Here is a 23,263-nt window from a genome sequence, read left to right as displayed (position 1 = left end):
TCACAGAGACTGATTGCAAGCTTTTGTAATTGAGTCAAGCAGGACTGGAACAAGTGTGGTGAACCTTTCTGTGCATCATTCTGGAAACTCTGTCAGCATTGCAACTGTGCCACTGGAAGCAGTATCAAGAAAGTAATCTGGATGATTATATTTAGGCTTCCATTCTAATTGAAGGGAATATGATGGTTGTTCATGGAGGCAATGACCAAGAGGAGTATTATTTATAATCCTGAAGACAGGTAGAGGCAGGGTCGAGGAAGTCCTCTGGCTAAAGGGATGGTCACACCTGACAGCAGCTGGTGTTGTCCATACTTTGTACTCAGTCCGTCAAATATTTACCACTATAATTTACTGGAGTAATTTCATTGCTGAGTTTGTGCTTAGTGAATTCTGGAAGCTCTCACAGTGCATGAGCTGATGGGGTAACTCTTAATTAGTGAACAAAACTGCTGAAGTCCACTTTTTGTCCTCAAGACCATGTTTGTACCAGACTCTCCTCACCTCCAGAGTGTACCAGCTGTGCCCTGGCTGCCTGCTCATGCTGTGTGCCAGAGACCATTGCAGCAATAGCAATGACTATGCCCCAGTGTCTGGACACATACACTGATGACCTTTTTGTTCTGTCATAAGTGTAGTTTAAGGCAGCTGGAAGCTCCTGCAGTGGATTGAGCTCTCCTGTGCAGACAGGAGCAGTGTCCACCTTCCATTAATTCTCTTTGATAAGTATCTTCCAGACTTAGTAGAAGAGGAGGGGGGGAAGACAGAACGTCAGCATGTTTTGTAATTGCTTCCAAACTTTGTTTATGAGTAAACTGGAACAATTTTTCTGTAAAATCAATTAAAATTCCCCCAGACCTATAAGTGTATGTGCCTTGGTGAAGGCAAAATCGAATATCATATTAGCTTTGAAGCAAAGGACTGAAGGGCATAAGAATGCTTTAAAGTCTAGCTACGCTAGTTTTATTTATTTTCTGTGCATTTTATGAATTTTTCTCTGTCTTTCCACCAATGAAATAAAATATCCAAAGAGAAAGTTGAATAGTGATTATCACTTCTGTATTCACCAATCTTTGTTTCCAAGTGGGTGGCTTTATTGTATAAGTACTTCTCATTACTGTGTTGATACTGTAAATGCTAGTTTTATCAGTTTGATATTTTTACCATTTTTCTTACACCTCTTGATGCTATTGATGGGTTTAGTGTAGCTGCTAGAACTGACAAGTAAGTAAACACTTTGTGTTGTCTCTACTTAAGAAACTTTGTGGGGAAAGTTGTCTTTTAGATAACTTGTCAGGTAATAGCCATTCTTGCTTTTAGCATTGTTGCCTAAAAGACCGAGGAGAAAAAGGCTCCAGGCCAATTTAGTGTAGGAGATAAGATAAAGAGAGCAGGTCTTTTAATGAGTCCCTAGGCCTAGAGGAATACATACCAGGTGTGCCTCCTCAGACAGTGGTTCTATGATTTTATAATAAGGTCCATCCAATCCCAATTCTGTCCACCCCCCAGTTCTGCCCCATTCTGGCCCCCGACACGCCCCTTTGGAAATCGAGTCTGGGGGCGTATAGGACCCCTTTTTCCTCATCTTCCTCTTCTTCACACATACATGTTTCTCCAAAGTTCTGGGCTTAAAGGTCACTATGTCTGTGTGGTATCTCCTGGTGCAGGCCTTAAGGTGTTTTTCTACAATTCTACCTTGAAAAAAAGACTAAACACACTAACAGAATTTTAGAGGGATTGATATGAAATGGGTAGTAGGGTTGGGTGTGTGTAAACATTATGCTACAGGGTAAGGGATATAATACAGCTACATTAAAATCTACATTCACTACACATCTACTTCGAAAATCTAAAAAAATTTAAAAATCAAAAAAGCTCTGAGGCATCAGCATTATCTCCCTCCCAAATTCCCTTTTGCTCAGAGATCTGGGTTCTTAACTTGGTGGTTATGGACAAAAGGTAATGAGAAGTCCTAATACCTTCTTTCCTCCTTTCTGAATTGCTGTGTGTTTGTTTGTGTGTTTTTATATTTCCCAAGGTGAGCATAGAGTAGCTGAGTTACCAATGCAAGTGGTGGTGTTTAACCCTACAGTCTTCTACTGTGCTATACTGTGATGCGCCCATCACACCGTCTTGGTTTCCTCTGCTGCTGGGACCTGCCTGTTCTTGTCTCTTACTCCCTGGTTTCTGCCTCAACAGTGTAGTTAATTGGCTTATGTTTCGTGTTCTCTGCTTGATTTCCAAAAGACAGAAAGCAGGGAAACCCTTCTCACTGTCTGCTTTTCCCATCCTCTGTGTTTCTTTCATCTCTAATGAACTTGGACCAAAGCACAGACCACTGTTCTTCAGAGCTACCATAATATTTCAAAGGAGGGAAAGAGTTCTGTAGCATGCAGACAGATATTGAGTAGATTGAGCAATGAGCCCATAAAAAGCTGAGGATTTACAGAATCTGACAACTGGTTTATTAAAAAAAAAAAAAAAGTATTGTAAACATGAAAAGAAAAACAACTTTCTGAATATACTTTTTTTTTTTACCACTGTAAACAGTGTAGGACACCTTTCTTGCCATTCTCATGTTAATTTTGAGAAAATGCTGATGGGACCTTGTCTGCAGGATTGGTAGAGGTGTGTTGGCAGTTGGACCACCAGGGATACTGTTAGCTGACAAACTCATGGCACAGGGTCATAGTCAGCTCTTCAGTAAACCCAGATAAAGCTTCTGCCCACCTTCTGCATCTCTTTTAAATGAACAAATGCTACTGATTTTTGTTCAGTATTATTACACTGGAATAAGTTTTTTATTATGACACTTCAGAGAGGGAAAGATAATCCTTGAACCACTACAAATATTTATTCTCTAGATATTCAAGAAAAGACAATGCAGCACTAGAAGCCAGTCTTGCATCCAAAACCATGTGGATGCTCTTCAATTCACCAGGAAGCTGATAGCAATTTTGATGCCAATGAAACTGAAAAACATTTTGAATTCTATTTGAGAGAAACCCTGTCATGCCTTTTTTTTTTTCTTCTTTGATCTAAAGAAATAGGTGCCAAACTTTGGCATTCTTCCAAACAGTACTTCTTGATTTTTTTTTTTTTTTTTTCCAAAAATAAACACTAAACTGAGTCATGGCATTTGTAAAATGCTGAATATAGATCTACATGGGTTAGTGAAATAGGCTGTGTCCTGCTTTACTTGGAATACTTCTACCATGGACAGAAATAGAGTTTCTTCAGCTGTTGCTCAGTTGTGTTAAAGAGTATTGAAATTTCTGTCCTTCCCGTAGTTGAACATCAAAAGAGGGTTTGGCAAACGCAGTGTTGCTAGAATAGTTCACTTAAAGAAAAAGATGTGTGGCATGAAGAAGTTGAGAACTGCTGTTCTCATATATATTTATGTTCCTGGATACTCCAAGATGAAGTACTGAAACATTACCAGAGTCTAACTTAGGAGCTGCAAGGAGAAATTGTTGACCTGGCAGACAGGCAGGTCGTGCACTGCATATTGCAGGTGGTAGTGAGGGAATCCCAGCACAAAATGTACACAGCCCTTTATAAGATTGATTATGGCCAGTAAGTTCATGTGCGTTGTGGTGAGATTTGTAACTTCCTTCCTGTTCTCTGCAGGCCAATGGAATTGGCGGCAATGCTAAAACTGGGTAAGAGTTTTTGGAAAATAATTACTCAAAAGGTGCTACAGTAGCTCAAAGGACACCAACAAATTAACAATCATCTTTGCTAAGAAGTCACCCAGTACAAATTAAATGCTTCAAGAAAAGCTTGGGCTTCCTTCCTTCATTAAAATGGGGAATGCTTGGTAAATATACTTGTTTTAATTATTTCATTTTATGCTACACTGTGAAATCTGGTGGAAAGAACCACTGAACTTGCTATAAAAAGGAGAAACCAGCCATCACAAATATATGTATTAATGACTTTATAGAAAACAATTATATAACTGGTATAAAAAAATCTTCCTACAAAAATTATTCCAGGTGACACCTGTGCATTCAACTTGATGTATAAAATCTCCCCTAACATCTGGTGGTACAATGTTAGGTGACTTTTGTAGTGTCTCTGTAGATTGATAGTGCTGGGAGCTATAGTGATTGTTGCTGATTTATAATAGTGTTAGACACTGTTGGGAACATTTCATGCAGGAAGCAGTGTAGGAAGGTGTATGGAAACATGCTACTTGTGTGGGTTGTATAAGACATTATCATTGTCTTTGAAAATTATGAAAATGATAGCAATGTTTTATCCTGTAGTGATCCTTATCACAGTGTTTCTGAGATGCTGTGGTTCCTTCATAGCTTAATAGCTTCTGTTTCTGTCACAGGTGGAAAACAAAGGCTTGAGAGTATATACAGAAATTTACATTAATGTATTATCAGAATGCAGTATTTTCTTTTTTTTTTTTTTTTTGAGCATTTGCTTGAATACTTACTACATCTACAAAGTGTTGCCAACAGGTTAAAGGGAGACAAACTTTCCTCTCTGCTCAGCACTGGTGTGGCCACACCTGGAGTGCTGTGTCCTGTTGTGAGCTCCCAAGTACAAGCGAGACATGGATGTAGTGGAGAGAGCCAAGGACGATGAAAGGACCGAAGCATCTCACCTATGAGGAGAGGTCGAGAGAGCTGGGACTGCTCAGCCTGGAGAAGAGAAGGCTCAGGGAGATAATAGTCAATGTCTATAAATACCTGAAGGGAGGGTGCAAAGAGGACAGAAACTAGTGCTGCTCTGTGACAAGACCTGAGGTTATGGGCCCAAACTGAAATATGTTTGAACATCAGGAATCTGAATAACAGATTTTAACGAGTGTGTACTCCGAAATTCAGCGTGCATTTCTTCTCTCCTAATACAACAGTACAGTAAGTGACTGGGACTTGTATGTTTAGGAAGATAGCACAGGAAAAAATGGGGGAGGGAACAATATGTAAATGTATTTTCCCAAATACTTAAAGAAGTTAAGCAATTAATTTCCTTTACGTTAATGCTTTTGACATTAGACTAAATTTTCAGTTTCAACATTTGTTCAAAGTTTAAAATACCCCTCTGCCTCTTCAAATATGAGAACAGTGCGGGGGAGGGAATTAGAAGGAAAAAAACTCCATCTTTTTATAATTTAACAAAAGAAGAAAAATATATATCTAGGTATTCTTTGTGGACAGTTTATTATTTTTGATTAATAAACCAGTTTGTTTGAACTATCCATGGAACAAAAAAAAAAGGAAACAAGATTGCAGTTCCAGGTTCAGAAATCATATATTTCCATGCTTATATGCTTTGTGTGTGCTTAGAGTAAATCAAATTATGAATTCCCAGTGGAAGACAAGCAGTTCAGCTAAAAATCCTGCACCTGCTTAATCTGAGATGATATGCAAGCATAGGGAGGTGGAAATTAAACACACCACTCCAGCAATAGTTTCCTACAACATGATATGGTGAGGATAAAGGAAAACAAGGACACAATGTTGTCATTTGAAGGAGAATACATCATGTGCCCTGATGAAACTTTTTTTTTTTTTGCTATTCCCTCTTTCCAGTCAGTAGTGGGTTGTTTCGTTTGGTTTTGTTTGGTTTGTTTGGGTGGTTTTTCCTAGAGAAAAAAATTAACTCTGCTGTAGGCTTATTTTCCCAGCAAAGCTGGTATACTCACCAGAGTGTTAATTCTTAATTGTTCTGGGTTTTTTTTTGAAATAAAAATTTTTAATAGCTGGCATAACCACCTATGTGTTATGCCGTCTGAGCTTGTTTTATACTAGGGTACAGCAAGAAAGAACAGGGAGACATCCTATATGCCTCAACAGTGTTCCAGTCTCTTTTCAAGGAGGTAGGTGAATACCAACACCAGTTTGAATTTGTCTGAAGTTGGATTTCAGATTTTACTGGTGTAGTATGTTTTACAGCTTTTGCTCAGCCTTATCATGGTCGTTGTTAAGTGCTGGGAAGAGGATGCAGCCCAGAATATGCTGACTTAGAAGGGACCACAAGGACCATTGAGTCCAATCCTTAGCGCTGCACAGGACTGTCCCCAAGAGTCACACCCATTTGGCCTCTTTGATAACTCCACTGTTGGTGCCTGATTTTATAAATCTGATTATAACTGCTTGCATTGCTTTGAAATGCTTTACAAATATTTCGCTGCACAGCTTTTGCTATGGATATAACAAAATAGATTAGAGCATCACAGTTGGAAATCAGTGGTATTAATCATTTTGTCTTACTCAGATTTTTAATGCAAAAGATATTGAAATGCAAGTTGCAGAAATAGAGAAGGAGAAAAGAATCTGAAAAAGAAAAGAGAAACATACCTGTCACAGAGCAATTATGACAGCATAATGTTTTTGAAGAGCTAAGAGGCAGTAGTTGTCTACAGTGCACAGAGTTACTGACCGATCTTGTTTCTTTCCCAACTGAGTTTGGTACTTTTCCTGAAACTTGATAGAGCTACAGTTGTGCTGCACCCAATATGCTATACATCCAATATTCACATATTCATCTTTTCTTTTCTTACACGTGTATTAGCCACACAAAAATTACATGTTTTCCAGAAGGTGATGGTTGATTGGCCTGGGTTAGTGTTAGTACAGGATGTGTAAAATCTGTCAGAACCTCCTTTTTTTCCTATTTTTTTACTGTAATTTTTGCAAATGGGTAGTTACTGCTCAGGGGTATTATGAATTCAGTAAAGTTCTTATTTGAGTTCTGTTTCATTTACTAAGTGTTGCAATGTTGTGCATTATTCATGAACAATATCAATAAATAAAAACAGCAATGTCACTTTACATAATGCTGTATTATTATAGGCCACTGCAGCTTCAGTGATAAAACGGCTTTCTTTTCGTGAATTTTACTGAATAGCAAGTGGCATCCAGTACGAATTCTTAATACAGTTTTGTAGTTCTTAAAATGTTAAGTCGTAGGTATTTTTTTTACTGTGTTCCAATGAGAATATATTTGTGCCCAATGGCTAAGCTTTAACACTGTGAATATTTTTTGCAGAGGCATTTTAACTGTACCTGTTTCCTGTTACTGTATATTTTCAGCTACCCTTGCCTATTTCTTGTGCCCATTTCTCCCTTTTTCCTCTGTTCACTTAGTTTTCTGATCTGTCTTTCTCACTTAAGCCTAGCTTGGGAGCTGCATGTGCTTTCCAGACCTTCTCTCCTCATCAGATAACCTCCAGCAGTGTGCCCAGGTGACCAAAGCAGCCAGTGGCGTTCTTTCTGGCTTGTATCTGAAATAGTGTGGCCAGCAGGACCAGGGCAGGGATCATCCCAGGTGAGGCTGCACCTCGAGTGCTGTGTCCAGTTTTGGGCCCTTTGCTACAAGAAAGACATTGAGGTGCTGGAGCTTGTTCAGAGAAGGGCAACAGGCTGGTGAAGGGTCTGGAGCACAGGTCTTATGGGGAACAGCTCAGGGAGCTGGGGGTGTTTAGTTTGCAGAAAAGGAGGCTCAGGGGAGACCTTATCACTCTCTACAACTACCTGAAAGGAGGTTGTAGCCAAGTGGGGGTCCATTGGTCTATTTTCCCAAGTAACAAGCAAAGACAAGAGGAAATGGCCTCTATTTGCACCAGGAGAGGTTTAGATTGGGTATTAGGAAAAATTTCTGCATTGAAAGGGCCGTTGAGCATTGGGACAGCCTCTCCAGGGAAGCGGTTGAGGCACATCCCTGGAGGTATTTAAAAGATGTTTTTATGTGGCACTTAGGGACATGGTTTAGTGATGGACTTGGCAGTGCAGGGTTAGCGGTTGGGCTTGATGATCTTGGAGGTCTTTTACAAACTAAAGGATTCTATGATTCTGTGAAGTAGCCTGGGGTTTCCCAAACCAGCAGGCACCGCACCTGGTGCACAGCCAGACAGGGTTTCCTCTTCTGGGACTTCACATGCCTCACTGTAAGGCTCCATGTTCATTTAGCTCTCTTGCTATTAGTAGTAGCTCAGTATGGCTTAAAACAGTATAAAACTATATATATTTTGTTGTACATTCCTGTTGTACTTTAAAATGTTTTATAAGGTTTTAAAGCTGCAGGGTATTGTACCTCATGGAACAATTTGACATATAAATCAGTGTAATGTTTGGTTTGGCATCTGTGACCCGAACGTCCCAAAAAAAGAGGCATCTCCATAAAAGATCATGAGTCAAGATAGAAAAAACAGGGCAGACTGTAATGCTGACTATAAACAAAAGAAAGTAAATCTACTTAAATTGCAACCATAATACAGGTGTGGTTACTGCTGATATTAAATGTGATTTCACTTGGCTGTTTTCATTAGAAAATAAATTCCCATTTGTAACTGTATTCCTATTACTTAGTCTTTTGGTCATACATGCTATTCCTGCATATCCAGCTAACTCATTCTCACTTTTTTTTTTAATTAAATTTTCTATTCCCTGATTTTTACAGCTTTTATCTATAGTATCTCATTTCTTTCAGCATCTTCAGCATCTTTGTCTGAACAGCTAGCATTCTTCATTACTGTTTTAACTTGTTTCATGTCAAGTTTTTAATTTTCCCCATTTAAATTAACTATTTTAACTAATGAGATTAAATCTTCACACCTATTTCTGCCCTTCATGTTGCCTTTACATGGTTGAGTTAATTCCATAGTGCTGCCAAGTCTCTGGCACTTAGGAAAAGCTTAAGGCAAATATTACAAGTTTCTCATTCCAGCTGATTTACTTGTTATATTTAATTGATGATTTATCAATTTAGGAGAAAATAAAACTTTTGTAAAAAGGACCACTGACAGATTTAAAACCCTGAAGCATATGAGATTGATTTTTATAGTAGACTGAAACTAGCGCTGGATGTGAAAGTGACTTAAGATCTAAGGACTAGATAAAGGTCTGTCTTCAAAAGAGTGAAAGTCTACGGTCTGGACAGAAATTTTGGAGAGTGGGTAGCTGGTTTGTATTTTAAATATGCTATTTGAAAGCTTCCAGAAAGCTTAGAACAGCAGAGACAGATTCTGCGTGCACTGTGTTAAGTCTCAGCTGTTGGAAATGGGTTATGCAGACCAAACTACAGGCAGTATATATAAATATATATAATCTAATAGCTCCTGGGAAGGAAATCTGAACTGTTGTTTGCAGTAATGCTTTCCTATGCCCAGAAGGTAAAGAAGGTACTTCTACATGAGTGTCAGATAAGCCCGTTCGTGGGTTATTTGAAGTGGTAAAAAAGGTCAGTTTGCCAAGGCTGGGTGTTCACAGAGTGAACTGCTGGGTGTATCTTCAGCTGACCTTGAAAAGCAGTTACCATGTTTGACAGTATCTGCTTGGGTAAAAAAGGTGTAGACAAGAATGATGACTTAATTCAGTGTTTTTCAGTGCATGGGGTTTTTTGGTGGTCACAGTCGCCCAAGAGAACAAAGATCTTAGAAACGAAACAAAACTCCAGGTAATGACAAAAGTAAGTTTCCTTACATCTGCTGTAACCTCTTCAGTTATGAAAAATAGCTTTGAAATTCCAAATTCTTTGGTCCTTGTTATTCTGAATCGCTTTTTGCATTTCTCTTAACTTTGTTAATGAAGACTGCACATTGGGCTTCAATCATAACACATATTTCCAATGTGGAAAAAGAACCCTTCCTTTTATTTGCTGTGCAGTTTCATAGAATAATGGGTACACCTCTGGTTTGTTTGGACACTTATGGCACTTTAACTTTTTTATTTTTTTAAAGATACATGTATTTCTAAATCTGGGCTTTGTTTACTGAGGTATGGGGGGGGTTCCTCTTTGTTATGATTATGCTATGCCTTTTCTTGTGTTGTATTTCATATTGCTTCCTTTGCTCCTTGCTTTGTATATTTTTTTCTCTCACTATACTGTATTTTCTACTTCCTCTTTTTACACTCTTCTGTGCCTTGCAGCTTTAGTGCATACACTTCTGTCATCTTCAGCTGTTTCTTTTTGTCGCTTACAGATATGCTTTTACTCCCAAGCATTTGCATGGGGGTCTCAGAGATTCCCTCAGAAGCTGAACGGCCCCAAGAAGATAAAACCTTGGCCTTAAGTAATAAGCCAATTCCGTTATCCCTGAAGTCCAAGAGCAGCGGACATCATGCCTTCCCTTGCATCCTTCTCCTTCTGCCATCAATCACCGTTGGTCTCCACTGCAACTGAAGTTTCCCCATCTCATTGTCTCTGAACATCATTTGGCATGTGGGAGGTAACTCACTGTACCCTGGTTGTTACACTGTGTGTGTAAAACAGCTTCTTATACGTAAGAAATGATGTAATTTGGTCAGAGTTGGCAGAGCTCTGAAGGGTACAGAGGCTGCCTCCCTCCTGTCTTTATCACCTCCTCTTCCACCATCTTCCTAGCTTGCTCTGATACTTGGAAACTGTAACCACTGCTGTTGTTACCTCTTTGAGATTTTGGGCTGATTTGTTCTGGAATATGACAGACATGGTGGGAGTTGAGACAAGGCAAGAGCTGTGGTGATAAGGGAGTGGGGTTGCTGTGGGAGAGAGCAAGTACTGTGTTTCAGAGAGTCAGAGTCTGTCTCTAGCACCATTAAGGCCCTCAGCCACCTAGTACAGGCAACTGATCTCCATGCCTGTTGTTACCTGTACTACTGGAGTTTGGGAGGGTACAGCTACCTGCGTTGTGACCACCCTGGAAATTAAGCTGTGGCCATATGCTTCCAGTTCCCATCTCAAGCAATTTCTGTTCTGTAGTTGTTTCTATTGCTGCCGATAACAATTTAAAGCAGTAACACTGTAAAATCAAGAAAGGTCGTTACTGGAAATGGTCAAAAAGAGGCTCCTGCAATCCGAAAAACCTGTAAGCAGCACTGCATGGAAATATCTATCAGGGCATAAAAAGAGCTGGATAATTTTTTTCATTCTGTTCAAATTTTACATGATTTTCAGTGTATCCAGTATTAGCATTTGTCTACCTTTCTACCTGAAAAGCACAGTTGCAAGGGATGTTTAATAGATGAGTAATTATTTTTTCTCTCCTAATATTTTGTTGGACTGTGTGCTTTTTGTACCACCTTAATGAACCATACAGCAGGCCTTGGATTTTGTAATTGCTTATGCTGTGTTCAGTTTGGGCAGATATAAGCCATATCCCTTCAGCGTTATGGGTGAAGTCAAGCACGTGCATAAACGCGCTTCAAAATCTATTGAAATTCAGCCCAAACGTAGCTATGATACACTGAAGGTCATGCATTCCCAACACACGAGCAAAAACTTTCAGTTCTACTCTGAAATTTGTTTTTACAGCTATGTTGTATGCATCCTGTCACGATTAGCCTTGCTTTTCAGGGGGAGCGAGTTGCACGTCCCCCCCTTCAGCATGTCTTCAAGCCGAGCCCCGGGAGTGAAGGTCAAGTGGGACAACTTTGTCCCCTTCATCCTTCCAAGTCCGCACCGCTTTCGCCTTCTCGGCCCGTCCGCAAGTTCGCATCGTGCCACGGGGAACTCCTACACCTGCCGGGGTCCCTTTTGTTTCTAATGTAAACCCCAAGGACACCTGCAGCCCAGGTACAGCCGGGGGTGGTCTGGCGCAGGTAGGCGGGCCGAAGGATGGCACGGCGGCAAGAGAAGCGCCCAGCCCCGTTCTCTTCCAGCTCCGCAGCTCTGCCGCGCTCACCCCGCCTTACCCACCCGGGGCTCCGGGCGCGCCCCCTCGGCCCCCCGACCCCGCCCGCCGCTGGGTCTCTCCGCTGCCGCCAACTTTCAGCCGGCGGGGCGCGGGACTCCGCAAACACGGCGGGCGGACTCAGAGGGGCAGCGGGGCCGGGCCGGGTTAGGCTGGGCTGGGCCGGGCCGGGCGCCGCCGCAGTAGGGCGCGCTGGCGGCGTGGGACCGCCCTCCGCCCGTCCTCCCCTCCCTCCCATCCTCCCCTCCCTCCCTCCCTCCCGCCGCCGGCAGGGGAGGCCGTGCCGGCCGGGCTCACGTGCGCGGTGCCCGGGAGCCGCAGGAGCGGCGCTGCCATGTGTTTCCGCGGGCGCGCCGGCGGCCGGGGCAGCGCCTGAGCGCCCCCCGCCCGCAATGCTGCGGGGCGCCGCGAGGCTCTGCGCGACGCGGCCGCCCCCCGGCCCCTCGCCTTCCTCCTCCTCCATGAGCACCTCGGCGGCGGCGGCCCCCGTCAGGCTGATGCCCGGCGGACGCCCGGAGCAGGCGGCCGCCTGCGCTCCCGCCGCGGGCTCGGCGGCCGAGCGGGGCAGCCCCGCCGCCAAGGTGCCCGGCGCACCCGCGCCCGCCGCCGCCCCGCCGCGCCCCGTGCCCGCCCCCGCGGGGTCCCCGGTGCCGCAGGCGGCCGCTCCCGGGGTCCCGCGGCCGGTGGCGCTCAAGGGTCCGCCCACGGCCACCCTCCAGTTGCCGGCCAACTTGCAGCTGCCCCCAGGTGAGTGAGCCCTGCCGGGCTGTCCGGGTTGCGGGCATGGTACCCTGTCGCGACTTCCCTGGGATGTCGCGGTCCTTGCTGTCGCGGGGCGGGTCGGCGGGACGGGGATCCCGCCGCCCTGCCCTTGGTGCTGGGGACGAGCCGCGGCGAAGGACGGGCAGGGCGGCGGGAGATGGTGGTGGTGGTGGTAAAGGTGTATGTGTTTCGCGGGTTGGTTTGCTGCCCCAAACTTCTGGGAACCGGGATGTGTGTCTGTGTTCAGTCGGTTAGCAACTGGGGATGCTTACAGCCTATCTGGAGGATGGATCTGGAAGTCTCTGGATTTAGGCAACTTCTTACTTTGCTGGATAGCACGAGGAGCAGGAGGAACACAACCAAAACCGCAGTGGCCAAGTTACCGTAATATGGGACTTGAGAACGACCGATGTAGGCTTTCGTAGAACTTGGATGAAGGAGTATCCGGGGAGGGGGTGTGTGAGCGGGGATTGGCGACTGCAGAGCGACTCCGTAACTTACCGTGCGGGTCAGACTGCCCGCGCTCCCGGGCAGTCCCACAGGAGTTCTTTTCATTGGCACAGCCAGGCCGATTGACCGTCAGTGAAACAGAATATTGCCGTGCCTAAGGAGGGCACTGCCGAAAGTTCATTACGTGTTGCTCCGTTAAAGGCTTTTTTTTTTGCATAAAAACTGTGTCGAAAACGAAGAGTTCAGAGAGGTCCTGCACTCCCTATAGGGGCAACGAAAATATTAATGGAGGAATTGCATAGTGCTGATAAAGACAGCTTAATACTTTGCGTAGCATCAGAGGGCTAGCCAGGGTTCCCACCTGCGCTTTCTCTCAAGAGGAAGAAGGTGCTGTCGGTTCTGAACTTCCCATTCGTCCCTGTTGGGCTGTATTGAAATGCTTTTTTAAATAGAAAGTGGCTTTGATTCAACTGGTTTTGGTTTCGCTCTGTTGAGACCCCAAGATATGTAATGACTTTATTGCTATTTGATGCTATAATTATTTCCTGCCAGGACAGTTCTGTTGTTGAAGCATCTGTTGCAATTACTTTCAGGTCAGATGTTGCCGAGAAGGATGCCTGGTTTTACAGTAATTCCTGTGCTGGCAGTGCATATTTGGGGTTTTTTTCCCCTTTCTTTCCTCTTTTTTTAATTGCAATGTCTTTATCAAAGACGTGCACCTCCCAAGGAAATATATAATGCTAATGTAATTTAAAAAAACTGTCTTTAGTCAGTAAGTTTCACTGTAGGTTTCCCAGCACTCAGATGATGCTATAATGTCTGGGTAGTCAGCAGTCAAGGATGAGTCTAAATCTTTTCTCTGAAAGGAGCCATGATGGAAATATATTAACTTCTTGTAGCAGGGGTCCCCAGGTATTCAGGTTTTGTGTCTTAATATTTTTGCTTTCTGGAATGTATTGACATTCAGTTAAACACCTTTCTATGAAGGTGAACGCACATGCGAATTGCCTACAGTTTGGGAACTACAAGTTGGCAAAACTTACGGTTTTTTCAGTTTTTCGTAGTGGGTTAGGTTTGATTACATCAAGGTATACTGTTGAATGTCATCTGACTTGTATTGTGGCAGTAGGCAGATGTAACAAAATTAGCGTTACCCTTCAGTTGCATCAGCTTGTTTTCCTTGCTCCTGGGACAATGCAGCCTTTGTATTGGAAGTTCAAGTTTAGAGGTGCCGGTACTGTGCAGCATTGTAAATTAAAAGTAACACTATGGTTTTAGTGCTTCAGAAGAAACGTAGAAGTTGTCAGATTTCAAATTGATCAATGTTTCATGGAAACTTGTTAAATAATTTGTTGTAAGGGTGATATTAAAAATGCATTCTGGCTTGAGTAAATGCTAGTATTTTACCTCTGTCTTCTATGTGGATTCAATTTTTAATTAATAACAAAAAATGCAAGATGAATAGCATTAAACTTGCAAGTGTTAGTTTAGTATCATTATAAAAAGAAGATGGGATAAACAACCCAATTCTTAGGCTTGAAAAGTTTGTATTTCAAGTAAACTGCCAAATCTAACCCTGCAGGATAAAAATCTAACCCTGGAGGCTTTAAAATCACTGTCGACTTTTTTGGCACCTGCTAAGAAGAATGCATACAGAAAACATCCTTTGCCTGAGTTTCAAAGGAAGATGTTTGAGCTGGCTTGTTCTGAGGACAGCACTGCCCTTACTGGTCATCCTGAATTACTCATGAGCTGCTTCTGTCCTGGTGCACGCATTGCCCCTGTGCTTCTACAGCACTGCAGTCTGGGGAAGGAAGGGCACCAGTGGAGCTGTGTTTGCCCCTGTGGCTTGGAGGGCAGTGGAGGTTCATGGAAGTCATGGATTTATGCTCTACTTTCTCTTCCATTTTTACCTCCCCCTTCCTCTTGCTCAGAATAAAGCCAGGAGGTGGGAAAGGCAGATGACCAGGTATGACTCCTTGTGTCTCTGAGCACAGATTGCTCTTTTTACCTGCTTACCTAGGAAAAGTCACTGGGCTTAGCAAGTTATCCAAGTCTTGAAGGACCCAGACTTGCTCGTGAATCACAAGGGGTTTTCATCACTCTCCTATGTTTTCCTCTACAAAGTGCTGGGTTTTGGCAGAGTAGCCAGCTGTCAGGCCAGTGCTGCTGGGACTCAAGGCCGTCCTCCTGCATCAGTCCATCCCTGGCTTGTGGCTGACCACCAATGGGGGTTTTAGCGCGCAGTAGTACTCCAGCTGGGGGCTGTGTCCTTCATGTACCTTCAGCCAGGCAGAGTCTGACTTGAGGGCTTGCTTGTGGTATTTTGACCCTGCATACCATCAGCTCTTAGACTAAATGTTTGGGCTATGCCCTCCCCAATGGAGGGAATTTGTATGATCTGCCAAAGGGACCCTGCCTCAGTTGCCCTCCTAGTTGACAAGAACATGTTAGCAGCATTTCAGAAGGTTTTGTGTGTGGCAATCTGTGGGACTGGCAGGGAACAGACCAGCACCACCAGTGCAGTTGCTGTCTCTGTCTGAGCTCTGCTGGTTGTGTGGTCTGTGCTGATGCTTACAAAGCTGCAAATGTCTCCTGTCATGGACCATCTGCTTATCAAGAAACTGTGTCCTTGGTTAACTTGAGCTTAATGTTGTGTGGCGGGAGGCGCTGGGGGAATGGATGGGCTGTGCTATTAACAGGAGGAAATAATTTACTTGGGAAGGGGAAGGAGCGACAAGGGCTGTGACAAATGTCTGTAGTTCACCTTAGTGCCTTTGAGACCTGTACCACTTTGGAGAAGTGGAGGGTAGAAAAAGAGCATTGAAACAACAGAAAGAAAGTTAATGTTTTTCCTTGGTTTTCTTGTTTACTTTTCTTGAACTTCGTTTTTTGTCATTCCTCTGTCTGTACTTATGGCTTTCATTCAGTCTCTGGCCTTGGAATGCTCATAACAGGTGGGCGTTGAAAGGACAATTAATAAATATATCCACTTCTCTTCTGGTGGGATGAAAAAATACAAAACTGAACCAAATGCCAGGGATCCTACATTGTTACCTTGGGTCTGCTTCCAGCAGGGAAGCTCTTCAAAAAGCTCATCTCATGCCACTGCTGCTGTTTACAGGGATGGCAGCAGATGCCATCAGCTGCCTCTGGTTTGTGTATTTCTGTTTTATGCTTTCCATTATTGCTAACACGAGTGGGCTTGAGCAAGTACGGTGTCAGCAAAGAGGAGTTGCCCGAGTCTGCTGTAGTTTGCTTGACTAATCTGGTGCAAGGCATGGTCTGTGTAAGTTTCTTTTGTACCTGAGAGGGGAATGGTAGCAGGTACAGCTTCTTGGTTTCTATTTGCAGTTCAGGCGTCTTCAGTTGGGTGTTTTACTTCGTCCCTGGCAGGTTTTCCACTGCCTACAGCTTATCTAGGCTGGTAGTGGATAAGAAAGAAAGAAAGCACAACCACTGTTTAGGGCAAGTGGCTGGCGCTGTGTGGCAAAAGGCAGTCAGCATGTGGACTGCTGTGGCTGGGAAGGAGAGGGGTGATGTGGGTATTCCAAAATTCTGTGGGGTGGTATGGAGCCTGGTCTTGTTGGTTTTCTCTTAACTGGATGTAGAAACTAAGGTAACCTGAAGAGGTAAGGGCTAATAAACATCTGGATGCTGCTGCCTTCTGCTTTTGAAATTGAGCTAATACCTTTCAAGTGAAGTGCTGTAAATCTCCCTCTTCATGTCCTAGTTGTTGTTTCCCAGTGATAAAACCACATGAGGAATTTGGTATTTTAATATTTATGCTTTATTTTAGAATAGGAGGAAGCGCTGAATATAAAATACTTCTCAATTTAAATTATGCTTGGGTGGGAGTAGGCTATCTAATGATTTCTTGTTTCAACAGGATAAAATCCCCTAGAAACTCGTTTGAAGTCTGCAGTTTTCAGATGTTGATAATCCCATGAAGTCTGACTGTAGTATTTGTTGTGTAGGATGATCAGTAGGGGCTAAATAATACATTATTGTAACCTTTTGTATCCCAATAGTGCCCTTTAGCAGGTTTTTCTTGGGAGGGATTCTTGGCAAACTTCTTTCTTCACATCAGGTGTCACCAGTCAACTTTTTTTTCTGAGGAAGGGTCAGCAAAGCTTTGACAGGCTTGAAGAACTAAGTCAAATTTAAAAAGCAGCGAGTAAATGTCTTCTGCTGTAACCAGCAGAAATTTTGGCTGCTCTGTAGGACTTGATTTTGCTTTCAGGACTGAATGTGTCTAGGAAAACAATGCCTTCATATCATAAAGTGCACAGCCACGTTGGAATTAAGATTTAAATCTTGGCAGAAGATATGAAGCTAATGTCTAGATTTATGGTTTTCACGCACACAGAAAAGTAGATGCGTTATGAATACTGAAGCATGGAAATACGATGCTCAGTAAAAATGTTAAATGCTGTTCAGATTTTACAGTCAATTGGAGTGTGTTGCAAAGAATTAAAGCTACAGTTTGGTGAATGGTAAACTTTTTTTAAGCCTTAGAAGAGAGAGAATGGGAGCCTGACTTTGCTTTTGCAGTATTTAAAGGACCCTTTGGCTTGTAGCAGTAAAAATAGAATCACCCACACACAAGTGACAGCTGGAAGAAACACTAATTATGTTTTGATATTCTTTTACCAAAGATACTGACTAAACTAGGTAAGCCTCTGTGTTATTATTTTGAGTAGTTGCTGCACCAGATTTTTTAAAGGTTATTTTGGAGATCCAAGTATTTGTCATGCCATGGGATAGGAATTTGTGCTGTGTTTAGGGAGTAGGACTGTAAATGATAGTTGTATATGCAAGTTGTGCTGTAAGTTGCAAAGCTTCTGATAATTATCAAAGATAAGTAATTAGTACTGCCCTAATCACTTAGCAAAACTGAAAGGTAAATACTTTTTTTGGAATGCTTTTTGCATGAAGCTATTTCTCTGAAAACTGATGATGCCAGAAGGAAAGCAAGTATCATTTACAAAGTGGAAGAGATGACAATAGACATTTTTAAGTGTCTTACTATTCAGATTGTCAGGATTAAGGTCTGTTCTGCCACCTGGGGCACGTTTAGAACAAAGTCCACTAACAGATCTTTTCCGCAAGTGTCTTGAGGTAATAGCATCTGATTGCAACTGAAGCAGCCTAAAAATGGCAGCAGGCAGAAGATACATTTTGCTAATGAGCAAATCTGGGATCTGTTAAGGCTGGAGAACTGGTGAAGCTCAGTGATCTTACTTGTGGCATAGGATCAGTCAGATGATATGATGACACTTCATTGATTTTTCTTAGCTTGTGCTTGCAGACTAGTGGACACTTCCAGTTCGATGGAGGCAGACAAGAAGCTTTCATTAGTACTGGCTCCTCCTAGGAGTTGCCTGGGAAAGCAGATTTCCGTGTGTGGATGTTCAGGCTAGATTAAGAAGTGGGTGAAACAGCATGCCCTGGCTGGCACACCACCTGAAGACTTTTGCTTGTAGCTTGCCTGGTGGCAGCTGGCACCTAATTGCAGTGGAGCCCTCAGAGCCACATCCAGCTGACTGGTGATATATTAGTAGGTAGTCAGCTTGGGGCAGCCCGTGCTGTGTGTTGAAGAGGGTAAGTGTGGTCAGAACACCTTTATATATGGCTTGCATACTAGGCACTCAACAAATACTCACAGTTTTGCTGACAGTTTCCATAGTATATGTATGGACAGAAGTTAATGCTTCCATGAAGGTTTTGATGTCCTCTACAGTAAGTTTTGTTTGCTCCATTACACTTAAAACAAGGTGGTGATCAGTGTTAAAATTCAGTGTTAAGCCCTTGATTGTAAGTGAAAATCCATCCAACAGATAAGTGAATTTTAGAGGAAATTAACTTTAAAAGGTTGGAATTCAACTTTTTGCTCAACCCCAAGTGAGCAACAGGGAAACAAGTGTGCCATTGCAAAATTACATGGATTAACTGACTTAATTCTTCTCTTATTTAAAGGAGACAGTAATTTAAAGGGGGGTGGTCTTGTCCTTTTTCAGAACTCTATCAAGACACCAGTTTTGGTATTTAGATGTTTTTATCATCGCTGGGTTTAAAGTTAAGATTTATAGTTCAACACTTCAGCTTCAGATATCTCTGTAACAGCTTAACGGCTGTTCTAGAAGTGCAGGGTATTGGCATAGCTTCTGGTCCTTAGAAAGCTGTGTGCTGTATATATATGGCTGCAGTGTGCCAATCATCTAACTTGTTATTTAAAGAATTTTACTCCAGTGAATACTAGGAGTACGCAAGAGAGTGTGGTGTAGAGACTCAATGCTGTTTTCAGTGCAGAAGGAATTGTCTTGAGAGTAAGGAAGTGTCACTTTGGCCCCTTTGAGGAGCTATTTCACTGCCATCAGCTGAGTCCTCCGCAAATACTTGAAACTCCTGCATGAGGTAATTCGGGTCCCAGAGAACTAGTAAGTCAGATCGTCTTATCCGTAGACAATCCTCGAACTGTCTGATTAATGAGATAGGAAAGCAACCAAGCCTCAAGGAGCAAAGTTGCAAACCACAAAGATGAGATGGGGAAATGCTGATGGGAAATGATCCCAGTTGCTGAAAGACATGGCCCAAGGACAAGAGGTAGATGTTCTCACGGTATCAAATAAGACTTACGGTACGCAGCGTTGGCTGGGAATCCCATATGCCTACACACAATAAAAACAGCAACTCCTGGGATTCAAGCATAATAAATACACTCTGAATTCAAATAGAAACAGTAGTGCCATCTTTTAACAATGCCCAAACCTGTTGGTTATATTCAGCCCCTCCAAGAATCAAGGCAATGTCCAGATTTTCTTTAAAGGATTGGTATGGATATCTGTTGCTTGTTATAAGTAAAAGGTGTATTACCTTACAGCTGGTATGGTTATATTTTTGCTTAAGAGTTCTACTATAATTGTAAAATTGCATGGATATCAGGGTATTCTCAAGGAAAGAAGCTCAAGTGTGTGTGCAGTCCAGGAGAAATCTTAACTCTGAAACGTGGATCTAAGTTCTGTGAAAAAGCATCAGCACTATGGGGAATCAATTGCTAGTCTGTTAAACAGAGATATCTGTCTGGTCACCAAAATCCATTGATGAACAGAGATATCCATCTGGGCACCAAAATGCATTGATGAGCAGCTAGCCTCCAACAGCTTGGCTAAGACTTACTAATTGAGTAGTGTGTGAAATTTGGCTTCAGATTTTTGCATTTTTAGCATTTTGTGTCGAGTTCCTGGAGGAAGGGAGGGAGAGTGGATGTTCTTTATACTCATCGGAAAATGGTGTGTGGTGTCCATTATTCCAGGCTGTTTTAAATAATAGGATATCAGAGTCTGTTCCGTCTTGCCTAGGAGATGTATCATCATCCTTTTCCTGGCTCCCTACACTTGAAAAGGCTGTGTCTGTACTGGGTGTCTCAGGAGCTGGTGCCCACTGTTAGCACAGAACCTTGCCAGAGAAAAGTTGGAGTTCCTGGAGGCAGCAGCCTTTTCTGGGACTGTAAGCCCCCTCTGTTAGTGTGACAGAGTGTGGGTACATGGTGGTGGGTTTAAAAAAACTGCTCATAGCAACCCAGGCCATCTGGGAAGCACTAATGCCAGTGAAACAGCGCTGTCAGTTGGACAGTGATGTCTGTGAGGGAAGCTAATCACTGGCTTTGAAAAGGTGAGATGTCAGACATCAGCCTAAAAATTTATAGGCCACGGTACACAGGAATCTGCAGTGCAGTGCTTGTGCAGTTGGCAAAGATGCAATCAGCGTCATTGAACAACTTGTGGGTATAACATTGTACAGTATTTTATTTAGGCTGTGTTCTGTTGTAGCGTGAAAGTATATGAGATTACGCCCTTTGAACTTTTCTCCTGACCTGGAAATTAATGATTTCTGCATATGTGAGCAAAACAAAGTGTCTTTCATTGGAACTCCAAATTGGGCATTAGTCCTGAGCTGTCACTATAAAGACCGCTTAGTTGAGAAGTTTCCCTGGAATGGAGGGAAAGAACACAAGAGTGTGATTTCTGGTATATGTAGTTACTTACTTAGTGAAATATGTGAATGACATTAATTGGTTGAGGGCCTGGATATGTGCTGAATGATTCTGGGTTGCTGCAGTAGCAGCGTTGATTATGGGTTGATCATTGCTGAATTTCTCTTGCATCGACTGAAGTGGACTTCCAAAGATTGGAATGATTTGTTGTATGGAGTAAATGGTTTTGTGAGTGTAGTGTAGATGCTGAACAACTCATCTTGACCCATACGGTATAGATGAGCCCTCTACCCTGTTTATCTGAGAAATCTAAAAGCAATCACAGATGTTTTTTCCAAGAAAATCCTCAGACCATCTTTGTGACTTCACCGAAGACCTGTTGTCTGAAGTCGATTGTATTTGACTAAGAATAGAAGTTAAAGCTCATCATTGGAAGCCTGTGGTGAGGTAACCTTCTGTGGCTGCTGGATCTTTGTTGTAGCTTCATTCCTAACACAGTGAAAAGCACAGCTAGGTCTCTTGCCTCTAGATTGGGCTGTTGTCTTTGCTTCTTCATCTTCACTACAGAAATTTGCAGTGGGTGTCTAGGAAAACTCAATTACAGAGTGAAGGTCATGGGAAATAGGTAGTTCTCCTGCATGCAGTGCAGGCCATGCTTCATCTGGAAACATTACAGTCCCAACATATTAGTAGGGTTATGTAAGTCATAGGTTATGTAAAAGTTGTCAGTGTCTTTCACTGTATTTCATTAATACTTCCTGCTTCTTCAGCAGTCTTTTACAGACTAGTCTACAACATAATGCACCTTCATGCAATCCCTGTCTGAACAGTCTGTGTCTCTAATAATGTCTGGGTTTGGTCTTAGTCCTGTAATGTGCTTTTATAACTTTTAAGTGACCTATTCTGTGGGGCTCAATAAATGGCGTTGAAGAGGAAAAAAACTGCATTTTTTTCTAAAGGATAGCTTTAGAGAGGAAAAATATTTTCAAAGCTGTTGCATGGGTTAGTAGTGTTTGGCCTTTTATTTTCCAAATTTTGAGTAATCCTAGACAGTCTAAGAAACTTAAAACTAATATTCCTTTTTTGTTGCCGTTTAGTTTCCTGCACAAACATCCCCTTTAAAGCTTGGTCTTACCTTGTAATGCCTTAGAAACTATCACTTTGTTTTGAGTAGCTCAGTGAAACAGTGGGATTTGTTTAGGAACAGAAAGCACTGACACATTCCTGATGTTTTAAAACAGTTTCGTTGTTCACTTACCGGTTTAGGACCTGAAAGTCTCTTTTAGCCTTGTTTTTATAATTGGTGGTAAAGCATACTTCACTAAGGTTGGCAGCATACCTGATGCAGGCATTCCTTGTTTTGAAATAAGCAAAATTTACCCTTCTTTGAAAGCAGCTTTTGTAACTTGTGTTTTCTCAAATGAGTTTGGTCTAATTGTGGTTAGTTCTTACTTGTATTTTATTTTAGGAGCAAGAGACTTCATTTCTTCATGTTGTTCCCCAGCCAGCAGTTCCCAAGAGCTGTTGTGTTGATCAGTTGCATTAGAAACCATGTAGTCGAAGTGGTGGCTTAACTTCAAACTGCAGTTTCACGTGTAACAGCATAAGGTGTATCTCCATTGGAGCACAAAGGCTGGGTGGTTCATCTCAGGAAATTTCTTCTGGATGAAGTTCCCATTTAGAAATGGCCTCAGGCTTGCCTTATGTGGTGGAAGTTGCCCTTATGGTGGAATGCTTTCAGCATACATTGCTGTTCAGTGCTGCTGGATGAAGCCCTGAGCTTCAGCTGACAGCACAGCTTTATGTTAACAACATTGTGGTTTCCTTAACACTTATCCCCTGAAGTACAGGGAAGCCCATGCAGGTGGCATTACCTACAGTGGCACAAACAGATCTCTGTCACTATCCCAAAGCACCTTGTTCATATCTCTGGTGAGTTTTTGTTATTCTCTAGTTGCAGTGCAGAGGTATCTGGAAGCTGCTCCACTTTCTAACCTGTGTTTCTTGGTTCCTGGGTTGGATGCTAAACCACATTCAGAAAAGGCTGTATTTCCTTGACTGGTGGTGTTGGGACAGCGAAAATTTACAGCTGAGGTATCTCAGGTTTGAGCAACTATTGGAATTTTGTTAGAATGCCTCTGATTTTCCATTTCCTTACACTGCTAGCTTAGGTAGAAACTGTTCTGGGTGGTGACTGTCTGAGTGTGCAGGAGTGAGGCCAGGCACTCTTAGAGGCAAGGTTCCTGCAGCCCCTCTTTCAGGAGAAGGCAGGTCACTTGGGAGAAAAGGTATAGATCTGAATGAAACCTCTTCAAGGTAAGAAGGTGTAGCATGGCTCCTTCTGCGTAGGAAACTGAGCTGAGTTTTGGTTATCAGGTCCTTGTCACAGGATTGCAGCTGAAGGAAGGTGTGCAGGGAACACATGG

General features: G+C 42.7%; 1 protein-coding gene across 1 annotated transcript in view; it reads left to right on the top strand.

Moving 5' to 3' along the window:
* Window positions 1-12,090: 12,090 nt before the first annotated feature.
* Window positions 12,091-23,263, top strand: part of TAF4B (TATA-box binding protein associated factor 4b) — a 71,705-nt gene continuing 60,532 nt past the window's right edge. Inside the window, 1 exon segment of the mRNA XM_050323312.1 lies at window positions 12,091-12,376. Within this exon segment, the coding sequence (XP_050179269.1) occupies window positions 12,091-12,376 (286 nt within the window).

Source organism: Myiozetetes cayanensis, unplaced genomic scaffold (assembly GCF_022539395.1).
Source record: "Myiozetetes cayanensis isolate MyiCay16 unplaced genomic scaffold, myiCay2020 scf1, whole genome shotgun sequence".
NCBI classification, from domain to species: domain Eukaryota; kingdom Metazoa; phylum Chordata; class Aves; order Passeriformes; family Tyrannidae; genus Myiozetetes; species Myiozetetes cayanensis.
This window is presented reverse-complemented; position numbering and strand designations above follow the sequence as displayed.